The following is an 18,759-nucleotide window of genomic DNA, read 5'->3' as shown; positions in this document are numbered from 1 at the left end:
AATTAATCATTAGTAATGAATCAGTGATATGCATACCTTTTTGCAACTTTATTCAAACCTCTTGAAAAATTAAAAGGATCACATCGTGGTCGAACCATTTCAACATGAAGAATTAAATAAATTATTAGTATTATTATAATATATCAATTAGTATTATTATAAATATATATGAATAATGAAACTGATTTTAATGTAGAGTTTAATGATTTTAAAAAATACGTAAAATCAGGAAGGTACTATTTAGTACCTTTACTATCTTTACAAATCTTTTAATACCTCGATAACTCAACACGTTTTGCTCAAAAAACCTTTCTATAAGGCGAACACTTTATCCATTCCCTTCAGCAAACCATTTGTATCAGCAAACTAAGTAACTATTTGTATATACAAAATTAAATGTCGCGCCTGGCCCGACACACGGCGGAGATTGAGTAATCAGGTGACGACTTTTACATACTGAGTCAAAATTAGCCAGCAGTAACAGTTCGAGGGTTAATGAAAAGGCTTGAAAATATCCATCTATCAATTCAATATCAAGGGACAAACTATGGAAACGACGAACGAACATGTATTTTTGCTTACGCAGATCTCTTAATTACTTTCCGCTCACTCGATTCGTTGTCTGATATTATTAATTTCTCATAGTTTTCCCAATAAAATAAATGAAGTACTGTTCGACGCTCCTGACAGTTTATCGCAGAACTTGGAGTGCCCGATTATGCCACTCCACATTTTCTTCCATTCTCTTGATTATCTCCGATTTTTCCTATCGCGCACCGCGATCGCGACCTTGCGGCCGCCGCCAATCGCTTTCGAAAGATCTCTCGATTCCCAGCGATAATTGGAATACGGCGCTCGCGGTGTCGAAGATCTTGCACCGTTGATCAACGGGACGACACCCCGCTGCCTTCGCCGGCGCAGAATTTCGCTCATTCGACCGGGAAAACGAAGAATTCTTGATTTATTAACGCGCCTCCCGCGATTCGAAAAATTGCTTCATACCCGAGCATTATGGAATGCTGCGCATACCATGCATCCTGTCGAGATTAATGATACCGGCGTGCTACGGGCGCAAGAAATGAGACGCGCGTATGTACGGCTACTTGCAGAAACCGCATGCATACCTTTTTTCCTCGACAGTCGGGGTCAATGCGTGCAAGCTACGACTGCGGCATTGCCTCGTTACACGCTGCTCCTTGAAAATTGTGTTTACGCCGCTTCGGAAACATTCCAAGCGATAGAAACATCAAAAATCCAAACTGGAATAACGTAAACGTTCTTGAAAGTTGCATCATTTTTAAATCGATCGGATTTTTAGATCATTCGATAACAAAACGCCTATCCAACTTATCTAAGCGATAGCAGACTGCAGAGTTTTGCGATAAATATCTCGATGAATTTTACAAACTTTGAAAACGTTTCTAGTATTCTTGTTAGTTGTCGGGGCTTCGCCCGCAAATTCCAACAATTTTTCTAAGCAAATAAACACCGGCTGCCTCGAAACTCTAATGTTTGGAGTTTATGTTCGACCCGTGTTCAAGCTAGCGTGTGCTCGCGAGAATTTGTTGAGAAGAATGATGAAAATATAGCGTTCGAAATGGCCAAGGTCGATAAGTAGCTGTAAAACCCTTGAGAAGTGTATAGACGTATCCCAGGAATTTAGAGTTTCGCAGGAAGCGTGTAACAAAGTCGGTTTGGCGGCTCAAGGACTCCAGGCTCCTCGCGGCTTTCACTTCAGGATGGAAAACAAATCTCCGACACTTCTAATAGCGGTGAAGAAGGTCGCCAGTAATTCGATAACTTGCGTGCTGCTCGACATCCTAAACGCGAGACTGAACAAACACTTAGTACGTGGACGCAAAACTATGAAAAAGAATAAAAAAAACAGGAATAAAAGTCTTATATCGATATCAAAGAGTTCCTCGCGAGCGGAGCTCCTGAAGTAGAAACGACCAGTCATAGTCAGACGCACTAGCTGGTTTCTATTGGCGCCTACACTTCTATTAGTCTTCTACATTTGAAATCAGTGTTTGTCATTTTACTTTTTTTGTTTTATGGCGTTATATATTTCATTCACACTAAAAAGTATTGCCCATTCCGATTGCTAAACGACTTGAATATCGTACAACGTTTTAAATATCTGCCAAGTTTAACACAATATTCAAAATTTTTAATCTTTTAAATTTAGTCTTTTTTCTTTTCTAAAATTTACAAGATATTTAGAGATGTTGCGTTTAACAATTTGCGTATGCTTCTAGGCGCGCATGAAACATACAACGCTATAAAATAAAGCAGAATAAAATATCAAATACTAATTTAAAATCTTTTTTCTTCTTAAATATTGTTTGACAATCTACATAATAAAGAAAACTCACCCGCGGGTAATACAAGTTTATTGTAGATATTCGGACAAAGTTGAATCCTTAAACCAAGGTAAAACAGAGCTTCGAGAATATAAAGGTCCACCGTAAAAGTTTCCGACGGTGTGCTGCTACATTTCATTACCTAAAAAACGGTTCCCTACGGAAAGGGAGCTTTCACGAACTTAATTGTTCGGGACTGCGCGGAAGTTGAATTCGCGAGGCCGGATCCCTGGAACTATTGTTATGCAAAATTCCGGTGGCTGCGCGTAAAATGAGCCGACTCGTCTCCGGACATGCCATGACGCGTTCCACGGGAAGGCATCGACTTGTCGGAACCTGCGCAGACACGTCCGGACAAAAATGTTAGAGTTCAGCCGTCGCCGTGTCGTATCCCCGACGTCCTCGGCCGACGATGCGCGTCGTAAGGTGAACGGCCCGTCGGTCAACGAATCTGTATAATAATCGCGGTCTCGTGACTGCCATCGAAAAAAGAAGAACAGACAGTGCTGACGCTTCCTTTTTCTTTTTAATCGTCCGCCGCCGCCTACGAGACTTGAACCCCCTGAACTTAGAACGTGTCCTTTTACTGTTTGCTCGACGATATAGTCTCGTTGCGCACTGAAATCGTTTCGTTGCTGTGTAGACAACTTTTGACATCGATCCATCAAAAGAATTCTTATCCTTGAGATTTCCACATGGGGTTAACGGCATTATTTGCTCAGACTTGGAAATCAACTTTTATTTTAATCTATCACATCCTCCTAATTTTTATTCTCATTTATTATTATTCTACACGTTATTCGAATCAAACTTCATACGAAACATGAGTCGAATATAATTGTATTCGAACAATGCATGCGAAGGATACGTTCGAAACGTTATTCGAATATAATTTTACTCGAAGAAAATGACTTTTTGATTTCTACATTTATTCAGCTCCAATATTATTCAGTATTATAGATATGTTTATTAAATAAAACTTTATTCGAATAGTTTACTATGTTCAACATATTATTCGACTAAAATTTTATTCGGATGTTTAGTCGAACGAAATTTTATTCGACAGATTTATTTGAAATATTGTTCGAATAAAATTTTATTTGAATAGCCAATTCTGTTGCGAACATCTTCAATAAAAACCCGGTCATTTTGACATCTTCTTTCAAAAGATTAATCTAGCACAATACAATTTTCACTACATCAATATTCGCAGTCAATCAACACTTTGACATTATCTCGTGAACCGTTATCCAAAATTTCAAACCAGCGGTAGACAACACTCGGCACACAATCGCCCGTTCAATTTCTACTACACAAACAGAGGCGAGTCAAAGAACACGCTGAGAAGCGGATTAATATCGTGGAGTCGGACGATAGTATCCCGATGTTTCCGCGGCTGATTAAAAGCCCGAGCGGTGCCCGAGGTCCTTGGACGACAATCTTCCAGCGCAAACAGAGACCGTCATCGAGACCCTAAGCACAAACAAAATCCGTTTCTTTTTGCCGGAAAGGGTAACGGTCGATAGCCGCACCTTTGTCGACCGAAGAGCTTCCTTGGACCGATACCAGGCCGCGTAGGGAGTACACACGGCCCGATAGGGGCCCGTGAAGCCCGTGAGCCCGACGGCAAACACACCGCGCCCCCGCACCGTGCCCAAAATTTAATATCCGCGGCCCCGGGCGTAATCGGTGCAATAACGGAATTGCTTTCTCGGTATTGGCGCGGCTATAAATTTTGAGCCGTGCCAAATCGCGACGCCGTGCGGGGCAAAGACAGCTTCCAAGTACCATATTACCTGATTTATAAGCGCGAACGGTGCCGCCATCATTCGAGACTGCAATAAATTGCGGTTAACTCGTCCCGAAGGTCGGGACGACGGATTAACCCCTTTGGGACACGGGAACCTCGGCGGGCGAAAAATTTTGGCTTTCGAAAGACATTAATAATCGGGACGAAAACTTTGATCCTCCTCGATCTCAACGGTTCCAGAGTTTTCTAACAATAAGACGGCGGCCTTTCGGTGTTCCCGAAAAGCGTTCCTTACGGATTGTCGAATTGTATTTCGCTCAATGAACAAAAGTCAGAAATTGGTTCAAATAAAATATTAGTAACCAAACGCAGTTTCTAATTGTATATTAACTTTTACTAAATATATAAATTTTTATTATTAATACTGAGATGTAATCACTAAAAAAATTCATAAGTTGTTTTTAATACCGTAGTACCTTTAGCACCTTGATTGCCACGCCTGAAAAAGTTCATAAAATTATGATATATTATTTAATCAACCTAAAATTACAAAGTTAAGTCGTATTACATTTCAATATTCTCATGAATTTTTAAATTTGAGAAAATACCTATATGTATATGGATAATATGGTAGTCAAAGTGACAAAAGTAGTAAGCAATTTTGATACGATAATAATGAAGTTTCTTACCTTTTCATATAAAATTTGTACTACTTCCGAATTGATTTTTAGGAAAAAAAGTGTCTCTGTGATTTCTTGTTTATTACTTTCGAAGCTATTAAACATTGCGATGACATTAAATACAATTTTCTTTTGCGATGTATTCCTTTTTGTGCTAATTTTCTTGAAAAAAGTATAAAGGTATTTAGGTGTGCCGTGGGTTTATCTTGCCTTCTCTCTTGCGTGATAATGTGAAATCTACACAGAAGTTCAAAATTGCCTCGTAATCTTCCGTTTTCAATTGTGTTTGCTAGAATTCCTTTATCGTTATTGATTTATTGGAAGGTGTCGATAACGAGACACGTTATTCAACCTCGAATAAACGATTGACAGATGTCATCTTTTTGCTTTACATGTTAAACAAACAAAATTACGTTTCACTTGTAACAGAATTGGGGAATGATGAGAGCTAACTCATAATTATTTTGGTAAACGCAACAGTAGATAATTTGTCTCTATCATAATTTCAGACACGACTATAAGCGACGTGTTATGAACCAATAATTGAAACAAGTCTGTGGATTTTAAATGCTTATGACAAAATGATTAGCTCCCGATTTCTTCTTTTACAGTTATCGAAATCATAGTAACGTTTCTGTAAGAAATGTTTCGATGATCTTATTTACTCATCGTTGTTATACGATAATAGAACTTAGACGAAACCTGTTTCGATAGATTTGTGGTATACAAGTAATAAAACGATTTCTCATTACGTATTACCGCTTCGACTGTCGCGTCACCAATACGTGTGTGACGAATCTATTTGCTCACATAATTTGTATTTTGATTTATAAGCTACTCTATTATCCTAATTTCTAGCATCAAAAATGTAAGAATAACCTGACACAACTTTCAAACATTAATATCGTTTAATAAAATACTTGAACTTTATGCAATTTTTGAAATGGTCAACTAAATAATGATTTAAAAAAAAAAGATGTATTTTCATGAGTTACGGTCGCGATGACGGAACGTCGCGCGTTATTTTGAAAGTCGAGGAATCCGTCGGGAGCCGGGCACCCGAATTCCAGAAACCGGTGTCCGGGCGCTGTAACAATTCGGTAACGCCTAAGTTTATCGCTCTGGACATTCTTGAACTTGTAGCTCGCACGGCAATATCGGCTGGGCGAGCTGCGAACTTTGTGGGTGGGTGATTACTCTCTCTCGGTTGATGCCGCGGCCGTCGTTCGGCGACGTACCGAGTAATTTTAGCGATGACACCCGGCCAGATGCGGGGCCCCGCGATTATGCACAGTAATTCCGCGTTAAAAATATCCCGACAATAAATTTTCGGTCCAAAAGCGGGAATGAGTACCACCTGGGGGTCACCGAAGATTCCATTTGCACGGAGTCATCGCCGTGCAACCTACTGCAGAAGAAAGAGCGTTCGTGTGGTCGAGGTGGCCACCGAACAATAATACATAACGACGTTTCGATTTATAATACGACTTAAATCATCCGTTACGCGCTCCGCGCGCTCTCCGTTTTAATCTTCGAATTTCGTCTGAGTCTTTTGTAATCGTTCCCAAAAAAGAATCGCTCGTTTTCAGTAAATCGTTCATTTTTCTGCGATATTAACACATCTTGCGCGGGCACTTTGCCGCCAGAGTCTTACCGTGTAGTAGGCGATTTTTTGCAGTTCGGACGCAAAATTCCTTCTGCATAAGATAACTGTAGTTTTTAAACATTAGGGTCTTTTGATAAAAGTTTCAGTTTCTGTGTTAAAAACCATTTCTTTATTCCCTTTAAAAAAATAAAAACAACTTGTCAGAAATTAAAAACTAAGAAAATCAATAATAACGACTTTAGTCGCTTCCCGCGCAAGATGTGTTAAATAAATAGGACGATTTCAAACATTCGACAGATAGCAACTTTTACGCGCATTTCGTGCAGTTGAATCTTTAATAGATCTCGAATGCGATGCCGTTTTTCACAATTCGTTACACATTAGTTCGCACGAGATTCTTCCATAGCATCCAGCAACTCGCGTAACAACGTCAGGATTATAAAATAATTTTATTACGTTTCATCGTTCGTCTCCAGACCACTCGCTATCGCAGCACAAGAGTCCATGAAAACCGCAAGTTCCGCCCAATGATTACCCGAAACCGTAATCTCGAATCCAGTAAAATATAAACCCACCAAATGGATTGCAGTTAAGTCAACTGTGAAAACCAACATAGGTTTTGCGCTCCGAATTAATCTTTCCGTAGATTAAATTCATTTATTTGTAAATCACTTATGCTAAAAATCATATTAAATTGAAAAATTGTATAAATTTTGATCCACTTCTTGCAAATCACATTCGCCTATTAACACATGAAAATTGGCTGCCTCTTGTCCATTTTTTGAATTTAATATGAATTTTATTACAAATAATTACAAATAAATGTATTACATTTGCCAAGGGGAGAAAATTACATTCGTAAAAAGTTGTCTAAGACCTGAAAAGACCTCCAAAACATTTGCTACCTCTTAGACTCCTAGCGCTCGTTACTCCAGCGTTAATCCTAATTACTAAAAAGCGATTTGAGAAGCTGTAATTTGCATGGAGATCCACGGTCCAACGATCAATCCCGAGACCGACGGATCGACCTTCGTTAACGATCCAAGCACGGATCGTAATTTTAGAAATGATAGCGCGAGGCTGTGTGCCGTCGCGGTTGCTCGAGCGCTTGTATCTCTCTGTGTCGTTGTCTCTTCTCCTTATGAGAACGAAGGACGCCTGTTCTCTCCTTCCTGCGTCCTTTTGTGCTTTCTGGGAAACGTGTGGTGTCGGCTTGTGTGTAATACGTCGCGGTTGTTCCCGTCCGCCGATTGGTTGCCGCGATAATGGCGAACGCGAGGCTCCGTCGCTACGTGAGCTGCGACTCGAGCCGAGTCATTAATATCGTCGTACCTCTCTAGACGTGTATGCGCACACTTTCGTTCCCGTCGATGAAATCCGTCTGGTGACTGACAATCGGTTTTTCTATCATGTCCCGGCGTGACATCGGACACGTACCCGCTCGAACGCGACGAGCGTTTACGTCGGTAATTCACTTTCGTCCGTAAGTGAACTGTGATTTCCAGTTTTTAATAACGATAAAAAGAACCTTTCCAAATATGAACGGCGCCCCAATGTATTTGGAATAAATATATAAAATACTCGAACGATTCGTTCATATTTTTTACTCGTACCGACATACTCCTCGACCTGTTTTACCCTTACGGACGATAATTCATTAACGTCTTGAGCGTTAATCATCTAACCTATATATTGCCTATCATTTTTCTCTTATCAAATGGTTTGTCAAAAAACGTATATTTTTGTTCATCAATGAAAACTGAAGGAATAAGTAAATTAAATGGTGTACCAATTATTTGATTTGCCGACGATTAACTTTCTATAAATTGAGAAAAATATATACTGAGAATATTTTCTTCAGCGACGTAGGTTGTGCGTCGAAGCCTTAATTAATGAGAAAAAGCAACTGATGTCAGCATATCGACATTCGTTCGGAAAGGGTAGAAACTCCGGAGAGATAATTGCATGCAGAAGTTGTTTTAATGTAACATCATTAATACACTATTAGCCTACATTTGTTACGAGTCTGGAAGCTTATAGATTATAGACGGCAGTGTATACACCTGGATAACAATCGAAGTGCCAATTGTATTACTCATGCGAGCCTGGTAAATCCCTGAAGATTGAATTCGTTGAACCGCTGATAGCTTCGTAACGTCATAGTTTCATTTGAGAAATGCCACCGAAAGCCTTATTTCTCAAGTCTTGCAAATTCTGCTTCTTCTCCGCACGGACAAAAGTAATTTCATCCGATCAATGATTGATTACAACCGTCTGCGATACGTAAAAAGGATCTACGTTTCTCAAAGAGGCAGGAATCATGATCGTTGCCAAAATGGAAGCCGTATGTTCACCTCGCGTTTCAGAGCCACTAAATTAGAGGAAGTATTAATTTCAATTAGCCATCGGCATCGTGCAGAGATCTCGTTCAACCCCCAGGAACAAAGTAACTGGTGGTAGGTACTTCTCGACCCACTCGACCGCTGTTTTCGTTCATCGGTGTAGTCGAGATTGGACAGGACGTGTAAACAGAATTCGACGATCGTTGATTACGGGGAAGGGGATAATCGTTAGGAGTGTCGCGATAATTCATAGTAATTTTAGCGATGATGATGATGCGCGTACCTTGAAACGTCATTGCGCGAACGATCTATCTGGCTCGTGGCGATAGCTTATCGGCTATTGAATCACGGATATTTTTATGGGAAGATCTCGTCAGATTAAGCTATCCGGTGGTATCGCGATCAAGAGTGGGGGAAGATAACGTACCTTTCCATCGGCTCTTTGTTTCTTTCTTTCTGTCTTTCTACATTTCTTTCTTCCCGAATTTCCTCTTTCTAAATATATCTTTCCTTTTTCTTCTTTCTTTCGTTTTTGTTCTTCCCTCTCTTTGCCTCGTTTTATCCTGTCCGAGGTCATTGCGCAAGTTGCCAGCCATCGAACGAAATCGTTTATTGGAATCGGCTGTCAAACGTTGCTCAACGCCGATAATACAACGAACTTCTTTTATCCGAGCACAACGATGGCCATCTAATGCGCAGTCCAGCTCTCTCGAGGGCGGGCGATCGGCTCGTTCCACAGCTGCCAGTGAAAAACCATTTGTTTCCCAACCGTTTCATGATCTCGTCGCACCTGGCCGAGTCGAGCGTTTACACTGTTGCACGCTCCTCGAACTGTGTGTGCAGCCGTTGCTTGCGCCCTGTGCTACTGGTACCTACATATAGACGGATAGCTAGATAGTCGCAAAGAGTATTAATGGGCGAGCTTCTCTCAACGTTTCGGCGGCCGTTGAGTTCGCTTACTTTCTGTGAGTCACTCTGATGCTCTTACTTCTGGGATCGTTGACTTCTTTTTCTTGCATCGGATCGCTCGGTTCTTCTTGAGCAATCCGTGTATTCTATGACACATGTTCCCGTTAAGGAAAGTCCTGAAATCTGTACCTAAAACCGGAAAATTACACGCGCGTATCGAAAACAGCTTCGTCATCGGATTGCAGACTTTCGTGTAAATTCCCATTTTCATACGTTCAGAATTACAGAAGAATTAGCTTCGCACAACTATTATATTTCTTATCATGTCATGTGTCGAATGTCAAGTCCAAAAAATGCCACGATATCAACGCCATTTTATTAACGCCAAGTGCGCAGAACGCGTCAAAATATCATATTCCGAATTGTTTAAATGTACAGTTATCGCAGTTATGCAGATACATTTAGGGGGAATTTATTCAATATGTCTGTTTCATTCAACATATATTATGACCAAAATCGCTAAAAATGTAAATAAGCATTATAATAATTCAGCAATATAGAATTTACCATGGAAAATATGATTCATATTCTAAAAATCGTAATAATATCCAATTTGTTCAATATATCGCAATCGAAATGAGTATTGAAAACGGCTTAAAAATTTGTGTCATATGTAACCGATGCGACACTCAACGCGTTAAACAGTGAATCTTTTAAATCGATGAAAGTGCCGTGGTGAGTGCGTATAAACGATTTCGAATGTATTCCTTCCGATTCCTTCAACGCGTTAGAAGTTAAGTAACAGTAGTTATACTCTGGCCAAACAGAGGAACGAAAACGTAAGTCCGAAATATGCTGAGATTAATATAAAACTGTTATTTGCCATTGCAGTTGGTATCCTTGGACGGTCTGCACAGCGGAGTGCCGACCAGAACGACGCCGACGCTGACGCCGACGACGCTACGCAGTATCGAGCAGACGTTCTTGGAGCTGACCAGCGAGTCAGCGTCGCACAGCCGCGAAGCCGGGTTCGTGCCGCCGCTGGTCGAACCATCGCAGCCGACCCCGGCGCAGACCCAGAACACGGCGGCGCATCACATAATCACGACAAGCGCCGCTCCGGTGGCAGCCAACACCACCCTCGTGGAGTCCCATCAAACACAGCCGCAGCAGCCAGCCAGGCGCAACATGGGCGGCAGAAGGCCCACGAGAACGATCGGGATGACCCCGGAGGAGGAGGAACGGCGACAAATCCGTCGGGAGCGGAACAAAATGGCAGCAGCGAGGTGCCGCAAGCGAAGAATGGATCACACCAATGCCCTGCTAGAAGTGAGTATCCCCATATCCATCTCCGAATCTTGGCCCTTTTCTTTTATCAGGCAACGACTGGCAACTCGAAGTTGTCCTGTTCTCTTGAAGAACAAGGGTGGGGGTTTCCCTGATGAGAGGGCCATGATTGATCTCGCGAATCGTTGAGAAACGGGATCCTAAATTTTTCTAACGAATCTTCAAACATACTCTTGAAATTAAGAATAAAGAATCAGCTTAACCGATGTCGTTCTTTTTTCGCAGGAGACTGAGGGTTTGGAGCAGAAGAAACAGACCTTGCAGGACGAGATCCACCAGTTGCAGCAAGCCAAAGAGGAGCTTGAATATATTTTAGAGGCCCACCGCGCCGTTTGTCGACGTCATTCCGCATCACCTCCGGATGTGAAGCCCGTGATAAAGTCAGATCTAGCGACCGAGGATCAATTCACCGAGAACGATAACACGATGGGCAAACAGGATACGTTGAACGCGAACATGAGACCGAACCGACCGAACTCGTTGCCGGTCGGCTTCGATAATAACAACCGACCGAACTCCTTGCCGATCTTCACCGAGCCAAAGGAGAGACCGGACACGTTGCCATTCAAGACGGTGGAAACGCCAGCATTCATGAAACCATCGATGGACGTGGCAGGGATGCCGATCACGACCCCAACCAGCGGCATACCGTTCAATTTCGAGTCGTTGATGGAGGGTGGCACCGGTCTCACGCCAGTCTCCACACCCATGATCCCGTCCTGCTCGTCACAGCAAAGAAACAACCTGTCCGCTGTGGATCTTAGCTCCCCAGACGCGAATCCACCGAAGCTGGTGAGCTTGTGACGCCAGGGGGACCTCGAGTACGGATCAAATGAAGACGATCCGGAATGAATGGGGTCACGTCTCTTGCTATTGATACTTGTACGGATTAATCGTAGAGTTGTACAGAAGAAGAGAACGAAGATACCGGAAGAGGAGGAGGAAGAAAATGGTGATGATGATGACAATGAGGAGAAGGAGGTACCATGACGCGAAAGGAAGCTGGACGAATTTCTTTTCCACATCACCCAGTTGTTGCCATACGTCGACTATCGCGAGAAAACTATTGATCTTGTTGGGCAGTATTAAACGGAGACCCTCTGCAACGTATTTGTCTTTTCCCTTCATTGTTGCGTGTTCTAGTAACGGGATACCGTGCGTTCCCGCCAAAAGCCGGGAGACGCCACGTAACCGGATGCATTTCTATTAAAACGATATTGGAAACATTGGTTCGTTGTTTGTTTAATATAAAACGCCTCGACGAGAAACGGCCGCTGTGAATCGCGTGTCGTATAACGGAAGGCAGATACGATGCAATAAAAGGATGTCGTTGTATTCTGTGTTCCACTGATTGCATTCGACGAACGCGCGATTGCTACGACGCGATTCGCGAAAACGGTTACCCTCGTCATGAGCTATGGTCTAATGCTGAGGAAATTTTCAATTCGTTTCGAGGCTGGAGAGAGATAAAGAGAGTTTTCTTGTTGCTGCGTTTCAGAGGCGTGCATCGGTAGCCGGGAGTATATTCGTCGAGCGAAGTATGTATTCATTTTTTTTCTTCATACGAAGCTCGGGAGAAAAGTACGGCGATCTCAATGCGTTTCGAAATAGAAAATTAATTATGTATCTTGACGGAAAGGTGGACGAGCGCGACATTTGTCGAACAAGTATCTGAAACAGCTGGTTTTTAACGAAATTCCGAGTGCGCTGTATTTTTGATCCTCTCGGGCGGACAGTCGCGGACGATAACGGTTATCTGCACGCGCAAGTGATATGTAATTGTATTTAAACTCGTAACGTTTTACGCAAACAAATTAGGATGTAACGACGAGCATATTAATAAGATTGTCACGTTCTTTTTCCTCTTTTTTTTTCTTTTTATAAGAAATCGAATTTAAGTCAAGCAAATTTTATACTATTACGGTAATTGTATACGGAACGAGGATCGTGTGCAGACTTTTTAAGGCAATCGATTATAGAGCTCAAAACCTTACGTAGAATAAGAACCATCGTCTTTGAATTGCGCTCAACCATCCGATTGTGTCTGTCGCACAATTCAAAGGTAATTCGAGCGGCTCAACGGCGACGAGGTGTATACAGGGTGAGCCTAAGTTGTTGCATCATCGTTGCAAGGAGTTATCTGGTAGCACGATTTAGGAACGGCGCCTGTGCAACTGTACATTTTACAGAGTTTTTGCCTTGAAACTCGTCCCCCGAGCCGTTCCCATGCAATATTACGAGAAGATTTCTGTGCAACAAATGTGTTTGCAAGTCTCATCCCATTTTTAACATTTAATCCCTCCATACATATAATAATATATACGCATACATATATTTTACTATGTATGACATTTTTGCATGATCTTAAGCAATATTAATATATTTATACGCGATGGTTGATTGCGAGACCGGTCAGAAACTTTTGCGGAATGGAGATCTTTATTTTCTCTCTTGGAGTCAAGCTCGTCGGGGATTTGCGTACACGATTCCCACGATTCGGTCCCGCAATCGGCGACCGCGAACGACGATCATATAAGAAAAATTGTAACGCACCATTGATAATGCTGCAATATATTTTGATTAGATTGAACGAATAAAACGCGAAGCTGAACATGTAATTAGTCAAGAATAATATAATGACGTGTTTAAATCGTACGAATCGTTACTCCTTCTAGGCGTAAGCGTGTTCGCTGTCTTCGTAGTCGTGTGTCTCACCAAGACGGCGTTGTTTTCGAAGATAATCGTACGGTGATACGTGCAAATAATTTTTACGTTAGAACAACTGAATTTACATCTTTGTAAAGTTGAACTGCTGATTTCTTAATACACAAGATTTAAAAAAAAATAACATGATGGTGTTCAAGAGATTAATTGTTTTCTTATCGTCGCATAACCATTTATTTCCTGTTCTGTTAATGTTCCATGTATTTCACGCCAATTCTAATAACCTTCTAACTGAATCCTGTGATCCTCTTAATCGCTTCCGCTTCGTTGATCGGATCCAGCGGTTCGTAATGATCAAATTCTATAGAAAATGTTGCGTGTCCCGACGACAGTATCCTCAGCGTTGTCGAGTAGCCTAAGAGCTCGGATAGCGGAGCGAGGCAATTGATCACCTGTGTATAGAACGTACAATCGCATGATATTAGGTTTCCAAGGATAGGAAAGCACAAGTGGATCGTACAGTCGCATAGAAGTTTGCAGAGTATGAGAAAAAAAATCGATCGGAAATCAATTAAAATAAACTTCCTACGATTGGTAAAAATATGAAGGCTGGACTTCAAATTTGATGAAGCTTGTATACTTACACTAACTAAATACTTGTACATTAATTACATAACTTTTACGTGCAAAATATTAATATTATACTGGCATTTTGGAATTAGTCAGATCTCTTTCGGATGGCGAGTTTTTAAAGTTGTTACGACAAAGAAAATAGCTCTGATGTTACTAGACATATAAAATCAAATGTCTAAAAATTTTAATTACCTTGTTCTGACCGCGTATATCAATATTTTTTATTTCTGCCCGCCTCTTTGGGAGATCTCCTACAACACCGGATGAGTAATCTTGAGTCACCACAATCTCCAGCTTCATTATCGGCTCCAACAGTTGAATCGAGCTCTCCTGCATCATCTGAATGTACGACATTTCAAAAAATTGACTAGGTAGTCGAAAATATCTTTAAACATTTTTTTTTCAATTTCTACTATCTAACCTTTAGGAATTATTTAACAGTATTTCTCACGCATTTCATCTAAAAACAATAAAGTAAATAGTTACATATATAATTTATCCACAATTAATGTTCAATAAGGGAACTAACTTCAACGACAAATTATTGATCACCCTATGTTTAAAAAAAATGATTGACGTGGAAGAAAAAACACAGCTATAATTGCGAATCGTTCTTCATACCGAATCTAGCCTCGTTTTTCGGCAGCGAGGGCAGTCGGTAAACAAATAAGTGAGCGAAAACATGTAAATTTTAAGCTGTAAATCCACATTAATGGTTCCCGGTTTGAGCAAGTAATTTCGAGATTTAATGGTTGCTGGATATGTTTCCCTACTATACAGCATCAGCGACAAGCCATTAGAGTACTGGAGCAAACATCAATCGCAGTCGGGTCGTATTCGTAAGATCCTCGATTCAGATTTGTTGGAAAATGTACGTCCGTCTACACGAATATGAGTATAAATACGCGAATATGAATAATTAATATCAACCTGGAAACGATCGGCAGGTCATTGAGATACAGGACTTGGAACAACCTAACGACTATGGAACCTCTATCCTTTGTCCGCCCGATCCGTCACAGTTTCTCAATATCGAATTACCGATTTTGGTTATCGTCATAAGAAACCTGAACTTACACTGTCGCTTGCAAGTACAGGTAAATAAAATTACAAAATTACATCGAACATAATTGAAATGAATCAGTTGTACTGATTGATAAGTTTAGTTTTAAGTAACATGTAACCCGTTGAACCGCAGGTAGTGGACACCCAAAACTGCCTGCATCATTTTCAATTTACCAATTCAGAGTCTGAGAGGTACAATTCCAGGGGTGTAATATGTCGCGTGAAGGTGAAACTGGAAACCGGATGGAACAAATTGGAGCTGAACTTGTCGCAATTAACACAAACCGCCTTCAATAGTATTTATGCTTTCACACAAAGACTGCAGATATACGGCAACTGCCGTCTTCGGAGGATCTATTTCATAGACAAGCATTATGATCATCAAGAGGTATCCCCTGAACTGTACCATAACTTCCTGGATGCCTACATGTTGAAATGGGGTATCCACGGCGTAGACAAATCAACCCAAACCAATATCAAGAGAACCAAAAGTAGAATTAGAGAGGCTAACAATCAAAAGAATCCAACAAAGGTTTTCAACGAGGACAATGTCTACACCGAAGGGAGCACTGATACCAAGGGCACTAAACAGAAATTGATCGATCAGAGTTTCCTGCGAAATTTGCAGATCAAGAATGATTTATTGATCAACGACTTCTTCGATCGACAATCCGGCAAATTGCCGCGAGCGACAGAATTTAAACAACATGCAAAGTTAAAGCGTTATGCTTTTCGGATAATGGACACGTCGCCCAAGTGCTACGATATGTCAGACGATACGTTCAAAAAGATCAATATTCTTAAAACTCTCACGGACACACAGACACCCAATGATGCGATAACAAAAAAAGAAGATGCTGCATTAAGTATGCAAGAAAAATGGCAACGTAGATACTATCTGCGTCAGGAAGAAGCAAAGAGCTGTGATCCAATCAAACATAATGTGAAAAGGACCATGCTAGACCGTAAACCTAAGTCTATGTTAATTTTGTCAGAAACGAAGGATTACAGTGAAATTAAAAAAGTTGCACAGCCTAAAAAAGTAAGCCTGACGGTTAAACATCAAGACAGCAACATTTTCGTCAAATAAATGTGGATATATTTGCAGTATATGTATTTTCATTTGATTTCAAGAAATATTTTGGTCTAGAATATCATACTTTAAACTAATTTCGATGTGCAAGTAATTTCGTTTATGTACAAATACAAAATCATAAATACAAGGTACACATTTTAAAAGCCTAGGCTTCTCAAATAGAGTATCCCATTAAAGAAGTAAGATTACCTTCCTGATGCATTGAGAAACAGCAGCACTAATGATCGTTGATGCAGTACCAGATTTATATTCCAACCAATGTAACTTTACCCCCATATTTACAACCGGGTAACTTAGCTTTGGTCCATGCAAAAGAACTGATTTCACACCACTTTTGACAGCCTTCATCACCTTCAAAGGTATGGCATCAATGTTTGCAATGGTCTCTGGTGACCTGTCTAGTAGCAAAGGCTCGATTTCTTGATAATTTGGTATCAGTGACATGGTTACTGTTACTGAATGTTTACTTTTTCCAATTTGGTATTGAGAACTGAAAGTATCTTTAATAGAGTTTGTTATTGTCTCCCTGTAGGCAATTTGCAGTGGTCCCAATTCTGCATCAATTTTAAACTCTGATCTGATCCTTTCTTTGATAACTTCTAGGTGCAATTCACCCATACCAGCAAGCACAGTCTGTCCACTTTCACTATCTTGAGTTACTCTTAAGCTTGAATCTTCTCTTTCGAGTTGCTGCAGAGCAGATTCTAAAGCTGTTTGACTAGAAAGTGACGGTGCTTCTATTGAACAAAAGAAAACAGGCTCTAGTATTCTCGAATTGGAAGTAAAAAATTTCTCTACATCTTTTGATTCAATATCTTCTCGTAATGTCAGCTTTGTTTTGGCTTTATTGGCTGCTAATGCATTGGTTGTCACTAAATCACCAGTTGTGGTACTTTTCAATCCTGCTACTGCGGCAATGTTACCATTATTAATATTGGTTACTTCTTCATAGTCATCTGCACAAGCAACATATAATTTGCTAATCTGTTCAGACACTTCTTTCTGAATGTTATATATTTTTGCATTTCTCTCCATGGCTCCAGTATAAATTCTGAAGAAGGTAATAGGTCCTCTCTGTTTATCATGTACAACTTTAAATACTCTGGCAGACAAACTTTTGTCAAAAGAACGATAATACTTTAAAGATTTATTCTTGTCAGGAGATGGTAGATACAAAAGGATGCTGTCCATTAAAGGTTGCACACCAATATTCTTATACGAACTACCTAAGAGTACAGGAACACCTTTCATGTTTATAGTAGCCCTGTGCAAAGAGTCTATCAGCAATTGTGGAACAATAGCGTCCAAAGATTCTTGTTCAATAATTACATCTGCTAGTTTGTCATCCATGTTGGACAGTTTATCAGTTAAGTCTCTACGCTTTTCAACTGCCATTTCCCACAAACTTTTATCTTCTTTATCAGATAATTTTAGTCTTCTAAATTTTGAACCTTTATCATCTTTAGTAAAAATCATTTTTTCTAAACTAATCACATCCACTATGCCTTCCAGAAGACCTTCATTTTTAATGGGAAATTGTGTAGGTAGTGCCTCTATATGTAATTTAGATTCAATAGATTTCACACTTGCTTCGAAATTTGCATCTGGTCTATCCATTTTGTTTACGTAAACAATCTTTGGTATCTTATATTTATCAGCCTGTCGATACACAGTCATTGTTTGAGCCTCTACACCTGCGGAACCATCAAGTATAATTACTGCTCCATCTAATACCCTCAAAGTTTGTTCTACCTCCATGGTGAAGTCAATATGCCCAGGCGTATCTATTAAATTAATCCGATGATTTTTCCAATCAAATGTCACCGCTGCAGAGGTAATGGTTATTCCGCGTTCGCGTTCTTGCTCCATATAATCTGTTACTGTATTACCATGATGTACCTCTCCCATACATTTAATAAGACCGGAATAATATAACATCCTTTCTGTGGTAGTCGTTTTGCCTGAAATATGATTGTTAAAAATCATTCCTGTGACAGGAACATTAATAGGTTATATTACAAACATAAATTAAAAGTAAACGAACCGGCATCGATGTGCGCCAAAATTCCGATATTTCGGATTTTTGAAACTTCATGTTTTTCAGTTTCACCATTCACTACTTTCGAATACTTTTGTGTATATCGTTTCTGAAATGTACACCACGAAGTTGTTATTAACCTACGTTTTAACATGACTTCTAACCTCTTCAGATACATACTACATAATCAGTCGATACATTCATCCATGAAACAGTACCATATAAGATACTTGATAATAGAAAAATACTAATTGTGAAGTTTATAT

The 18,759-nt window shown here is 40.3% G+C and overlaps 3 protein-coding genes across 8 annotated transcripts in view; 2 read left to right on the top strand and 1 right to left on the bottom strand.

Annotated features, from left to right (window-relative positions):
* Window positions 1-12,226, top strand: part of Kay (transcription factor kayak) — a 53,040-nt gene extending 40,814 nt beyond the window's left edge. For all 3 annotated transcript variants that reach the window (XM_078179570.1, XM_078179569.1, XM_078179571.1), the window contains exons 2-3: window positions 10,542-10,979; window positions 11,223-12,226. In XM_078179570.1, the coding sequence (XP_078035696.1) occupies window positions 10,542-10,979; window positions 11,223-11,801 (1,017 nt within the window). In that variant the 3' untranslated portion in view covers window positions 11,802-12,226. The remainder of the gene's footprint in view (window positions 1-10,541; window positions 10,980-11,222) is intronic.
* A 977-nt stretch (window positions 12,227-13,203) lies between these two features.
* On the bottom strand, window positions 13,204-18,712 carry Mrrf2 (mitochondrial ribosome recycling factor 2). 4 transcript variants are annotated; one of them, XM_078179565.1, is made up of 5 exons: window positions 18,674-18,712; window positions 18,500-18,602; window positions 16,645-18,416; window positions 14,487-14,633; window positions 13,204-14,113 (listed from the first exon to the last, which is right to left on the bottom strand). In XM_078179565.1, the coding sequence occupies exons 1-5, from the start codon at window positions 18,695-18,697 to the stop codon at window positions 13,949-13,951; spliced, it is 2,211 nt and encodes a 736-aa protein (XP_078035691.1). In that variant the 5' UTR covers window positions 18,698-18,712; the 3' UTR covers window positions 13,204-13,948. The 4 variants fall into 4 exon arrangements, with proteins under 4 accessions (XP_078035691.1, XP_078035690.1, XP_078035694.1 ...); XM_078179564.1 differs by lacking the exon at window positions 18,674-18,712 and having other exon boundaries at window positions 18,500-18,663; XM_078179568.1 differs by lacking the exons at window positions 18,500-18,602; window positions 18,674-18,712 and having other exon boundaries at window positions 16,645-18,149; window positions 18,208-18,338.
* Window positions 14,807-16,620, top strand: LOC144469379 (uncharacterized). Its single transcript, XM_078179576.1, has 3 exons — window positions 14,807-15,165; window positions 15,242-15,391; window positions 15,493-16,620. Exons 1-3 carry the CDS (start codon window positions 15,043-15,045, stop codon window positions 16,447-16,449), a joined length of 1,230 nt encoding a protein of 409 aa, XP_078035702.1. The 5' UTR covers window positions 14,807-15,042; the 3' UTR covers window positions 16,450-16,620.
* Window positions 18,713-18,759: the final 47 nt, after the last annotated feature.

This window comes from Augochlora pura, chromosome 4 (assembly GCF_028453695.1).
Source record: "Augochlora pura isolate Apur16 chromosome 4, APUR_v2.2.1, whole genome shotgun sequence".
NCBI lineage: Eukaryota > Metazoa > Arthropoda > Insecta > Hymenoptera > Halictidae > Augochlora > Augochlora pura.
This window is presented reverse-complemented; position numbering and strand designations above follow the sequence as displayed.

Bases quoted from the DNA above. Each gene is read 5' to 3' on its own strand.
- LOC144469379 (XM_078179576.1), top strand. From the start codon at position 15,043: ATGGTTGCTGGATATGTTTCCCTACTATACAGCATCAGCGACAAGCCA. The intron at 15,166-15,241 runs GTACGTCCGTCT...AACGATCGGCAG, and splicing joins ATTCAGATTTGTTGGAAAAT to GTCATTGAGATACAGGACTT. The intron at 15,392-15,492 runs GTAAATAAAATT...GTTGAACCGCAG, and splicing joins ACTGTCGCTTGCAAGTACAG to GTAGTGGACACCCAAAACTG.
- Mrrf2 (XM_078179564.1), bottom strand. From the start codon at position 18,647: ATGTTAAAACGTAGGTTAATAACAACTTCGTGGTGTACATTTCAGAAA. The intron at 18,417-18,499 runs GTTCGTTTACTT...ATCATATTTCAG, and splicing joins TTTGGCGCACATCGATGCCG to GCAAAACGACTACCACAGAA. The intron at 14,634-16,644 runs GTAATCTTACTT...TCGTACATTCAG, and splicing joins TTTCTCAATGCATCAGGAAG to ATGATGCAGGAGAGCTCGAT.